General features: G+C 54.4%; 1 protein-coding gene across 1 annotated transcript; it reads left to right on the forward strand.

The window, feature by feature from the left end:
* Positions 1–372: 372 nt before the first annotated feature.
* On the forward strand, positions 373–4365 carry LOC132473613 (kelch-like protein 10; the record flags this gene model as incomplete). The annotated part of the gene is made up of 5 exons (XM_060073819.1): positions 373–527; positions 974–1460; positions 1988–2599; positions 3565–3714; positions 3987–4365. Coding segments are annotated over 5 exons (1755 nt in total), but the record flags the coding sequence as incomplete, so codon positions are not given.
* Positions 4366–4726: the final 361 nt, after the last annotated feature.

The raw sequence follows: 4726 nt of genomic DNA on the forward strand, positions 1-4726 counted from the left end.
TCGGATACAGATTAGGTCAGCCTCTGAACCATTTAACTCATATTAACAAATTCACTTTTGAAATCAAAAGGTAAGTCTTTTATTTATTTGTAAGGGTCTTAGCCAATATTGAAGTTAACTGATACTTAATTAGCATCATTAACACCTTCTCAATGCTGTGTTATTTTATAGTTCAACAACTTCCTTTGATGAAAATGAAACAGGCTATGGAATGGCTAGCATAAGAAGAGTCCATGTAAGAAACCATTTGTTATCTTCCCTTAAATTACACGTAGCATTGATTACATTTACTGAAGACAAAAACAAAACAGAAACCACGACCAGGGACAGGGAGTCATGGATGAGGGGCAGGAAGTGGATTGCGCCGGGCAGGAAGTGGGCCTGGAGCGGACGATGAGCTCGATGTCGTGTAACATCTTCAACGAGCTGCGTCTGGAGGGGAAGCTGTGTGACGTGGTGCTGGAGGTGGAGGGGCTGCAGTTCAAGGCCCACAAGAACATCCTGTGTGGGTGCAGTCCCTACTTCAGGTGAGACTCAGATCTCAAACGTTCTCCTCCTCTTCGTCTGGTGAAGAGTCTGTCGAGCTAGCACAGGAGCATGTGTGTGTGTGTTTGTGTGTGTTTGAGTTATTAGGCCGATGCATGGGTGTGACGGTTCATGTGATTGTTTAGCTTGGAATATGTGCATGTTTGGGCGGCTGTGTAGAAGTATATGTATTTGCATGTGTGTTTGTTTGGTCGTGTGTGTGAGTGAGTGTGTTGGTGTGCATGTGTGTGTTGGCTTGTGTATGCGATGAGAAGTATAGATAATATATAATATAAAATAAATGACATATTCTTATATTATGAATAGGTCCTGTATTTCATGCATTCACATATCTACTTAACGCACATGCTGATCATGTTCAACCCCTCCTCCCCTCGCTTAAGTTGGGAGCATCCTGATTTTCCCAGAATGCCCTTCTCTCCCGCAGGGTCCTGTTCACCCACAACATGTCCCCGGTGACGGGGGTGTACCCCATCCCGGGCGTGTCGGCCGACACCATGCAGCTGCTCATCGAGTACGCCTACACCCGGCACGTGGAGGTGACCTGGGACAACGTGGAGGCCCTGCTGGTGGCGGCCGACTACCTCTCCGTCATGGGCGCCGTGCGCGCCTGCTGCGGCTTCCTGGGCGGCCAGCTCAGCGTGGACAACGCGGTGGGCATCTGGCGGCTGACCAATCACTACCCGCTGCCCAGGCTCCGGCGCCGGGCCTACCTGTACATACTGCGCTGCTTCGAGGAGGTGGCGCGCGTGTCCGAGGAGTTCCCCGAGCTGTCCCTGGAGCAGCTGGGGGACCTCCTGGGGGAGGACACCCTCAACGCCGCCCAGGAGGAGGTGGTGTTTGAGGCGCTGCTCCGGTGGATCTCCCACGCCCATGAGGAGCGGAGGGGACACATCTCACAGCTGCTGCTCAAGGTGACTGCAGGGGGGGAGCCTCCTGAAAACGCCTAAGTGCTTTAGCAGAGGGCTTCATTCCGGGGGCGACTTGCGACACATGTCCCCCCAGTGGGGGTACACGCCTAGACTGATGGTAAAGCAGCCTCCCGTTAGACTGGGTTCCCCCCCCGCCCATTCTGCCGGCGATTTGAGTTCACTCTGCAGAAGGGTCTGGGGAAGCGTAATACATTTCTTTCTAGTTTCGGTACGTTTACACGGGAGCCAATCACCAAGCTGGCTTTTCCCCCTGGCGCGCTATTGGCTGGTTTAACACAATGACGACAGGGAAGCGACGGCAAGCAGCCAACTGCGTACAGAGTCAGTTGGACTAGGCCCGTCGATCACGCCTCTTGTGCTGAAGAAAATGACAGCAGCCTCCCCAGACCAACGTGCAATCTACGATGAAGCTTGGTCTGGCAGTAGCCTGGCTAGCCTCCCGGTGTTAAACGAGTGTAAACCGTGTGCGTGCGTGTGTGTGTCTGTGTGTGTGTGTGCGTGCGTTGCAGGTCCGCATGGGCCTGATGGACACCGAGTACTTCCGGGGCCGCGTGAAGAACCACTCCCTGGTGCGCAGCGACGAGCGCTGCCGCCCCGTGATCCTCGAGGTGCTGCGGGTCATGTACGACCGCGACATGAACACCCGCCTGGACTTCTCCAACCCGCTCACCCGCCCCCGCCTGCCGCACGCCGTCCTCCTGGCCGTGGGCGGCTGGAGCGGCGGCGCGCCCACCAACAGCATGGAGTCGTACGACGCCCGCTCCGACCGCTGGGTGAGCGTGACGGACGCGGACGAGGCGCCGCGGGCGTACCACGGCGTGGTCTCCCTGGGCGGCGCCCTCTACTGCGTGGGCGGCTTCGACGGCGTGCAGTACTTCAACAGCGTGCGGCGCTTCGACCTGGCCGCCCGCCGCTGGCACCAGGCGGCGCCCATGCACGCGCAGCGCTGCTACGTGAGCGTGGCGGCGCTCGACGGCTGCGTCTACGCCATGGGCGGCTACGACGGCCACACGCGGCTCAGCAGCCTGGAGCGCTACCAGCCCGAGGAGAACCAGTGGACGCCGCTGGCCTCCATGCACGAGCAGCGCAGCGACGCCAGCGCCACCTCGCTCCACGACAAGGTGAGAGCCGAGGGCTGGTCGTGGTCCCGCGTTCACGCAATCGCAAGGGGGGGTGACGGACCCCTTACGTCTCCCAAGAATTTTAACCTTCCGTCGAGGCGACGCAGCAACAAAGGGCTGTGATTGGTCCGCTCACTAAAACCCGACGCAAAACCGGTTACCGACTGCGTCGACGCGTAGGCGTGGTCATTGCGTTGCGTGACGTGGGGACCATAATCAGCCCTTCAGAGCCATCCCAAAGAGAGAGCTACCGCCACCACGCTCCACCACAAGGTGAGAGCCGCGCGGGCCGGAGTGATGCTACGGAGCGATGCTATGGAGCGATGCTATGGAGCGATGCTACGGAGCGATGCTACGGAGCGATGCTAATGAGCGATGCTACGGAGGTCAGGGGGTCACAGGGTTTTATGGCGGGATGCGAAGACAGGGTCATTCGGCGGTGTGGATGTCTCATGACCGAGGGGGAGACAGAGGGGGTCTTCAATGTGGTCCAATAATACACAGCTGGATTAAAATCACTAACTGACTATAACAACTACTACGACGAAAATACACACCGCAGAGTCTATACAAACAGCTAAGAAGTACGCTGAAGTCTAACGAAACAGATTTGCGAAGTTGAAAACGAAAAATAAAAAGCATGATAAAGGACAGAAACGCCTTGTTGTAAGCGTGCATTCTCCCTGAGTACTTTGTTATGCTTAAACACATGCCGCAGAGATTCAAACGAAAGAAATAAGGCGTGCAACTAAATCAAATCAGGGAAAAGGTGTTTTTTCGTTTCATTGCGTATTTTGTGCAAAACTGCAATACCAAACTACCCTAAAGGGCAACAAAGCAAATATAAAACATATTAGAAGAAAGCTGAGAGGAAAAGGTGTGTTTTGAGAGCTGGAGATGAAGCCAACCAGAGTGTGTGTGTGTGTGTGTGTGTGTGTGCGTGTGTGTGACGTCGCGGGCCCCAGGTGTACATCTGCGGAGGCTACAACGGCTCCATGTGCCTCCAGAGCTCCGAGTGCTATGACCCGCGGACCGACCAGTGGACCCTCATCACCCCCATGGGCGTGCAGCGCAGCGGCGTCGGGGTCGTCGCCTACAAGGACCACGTCTACGCGGTCCGTTTCCATGGCAACACACCCCTCTCGCTCTCTCACCCACACACACACACATGCAAATGGTTATTTAGTCAAATATTTGCATTTTTTTTAAGGGTTTAAGTTAATTACGGGAGTTAGTGTGTGTGTGTGTGTGTGTGTGTGTGTGTGTGTGTGTGTGTGTGTGTGTGTGTGTGTGTGTGTGTGTGTGTGTGTGTGTGTGTGTGTGCGCGAGTGTGCGTCCGTCTGTCTTGACGCTATCCCCTCCCCTCCCCTCCCCTTCCACCATCCAGCTGGGTGGCTTCGACGGTGTGGACCGCCTGCGCACCGTGGAGGCGTACAGCCCGGCGACCACCGCGTGGCGCTCGGTGCCCTCCATGTTCATCCCGCGCAGCAACTTCGGCGTGGAGGTGCTGGAGGGGCTGCTGTACGTGGCCGGCGGCTTTAACGGCCACAGCACCACCTTCAACGCCGAGTGCTACGACGATACGACGCAAGAGTGGAGCGACGTGCGCGACATGGCCGTGCACCGCAGCGCGCTCAGCTGCTGCGTGGTCACGGGACTGTCCAATGTGACCGAATACGCGTTCCCGCGCCCGTCGCCGGCCCCGCCCGGACACCCGGACACACCGCTTTCATTATAGACTTTTAATTAAACTTCGCCCGTTTATCGATGACTTTTCTTTAGGCCTACTTCTTTCTTATACCCTAACCCTAAACCTTTACATGAATTAATTAAGCTACTACAATGATAGTTATGTAATTCATTCTACCAATAACATAAATATCCTACTCTTAGACTTGGATATGTATTATCATATTTTAATGTAACTTTGTACTTTGGACTTTATTAATATATATAAATTGAGCGATTGATAATATATTTTATTTGATGTGTACTACTATTACTATTTAATTGCCCTTTGGGGATGAACGAAGAAGGCTTACCCATCTAATTAATATAATATAACAGCGGACCATTAATTCAGCAGATTCAGCAGTTGGCTCATGTTGGCTGCGCATGCGCAAAGAA

This window comes from Gadus macrocephalus, chromosome 15 (genome assembly GCF_031168955.1).
Source record: "Gadus macrocephalus chromosome 15, ASM3116895v1".
In the NCBI taxonomy this organism is placed as follows: domain Eukaryota; kingdom Metazoa; phylum Chordata; class Actinopteri; order Gadiformes; family Gadidae; genus Gadus; species Gadus macrocephalus.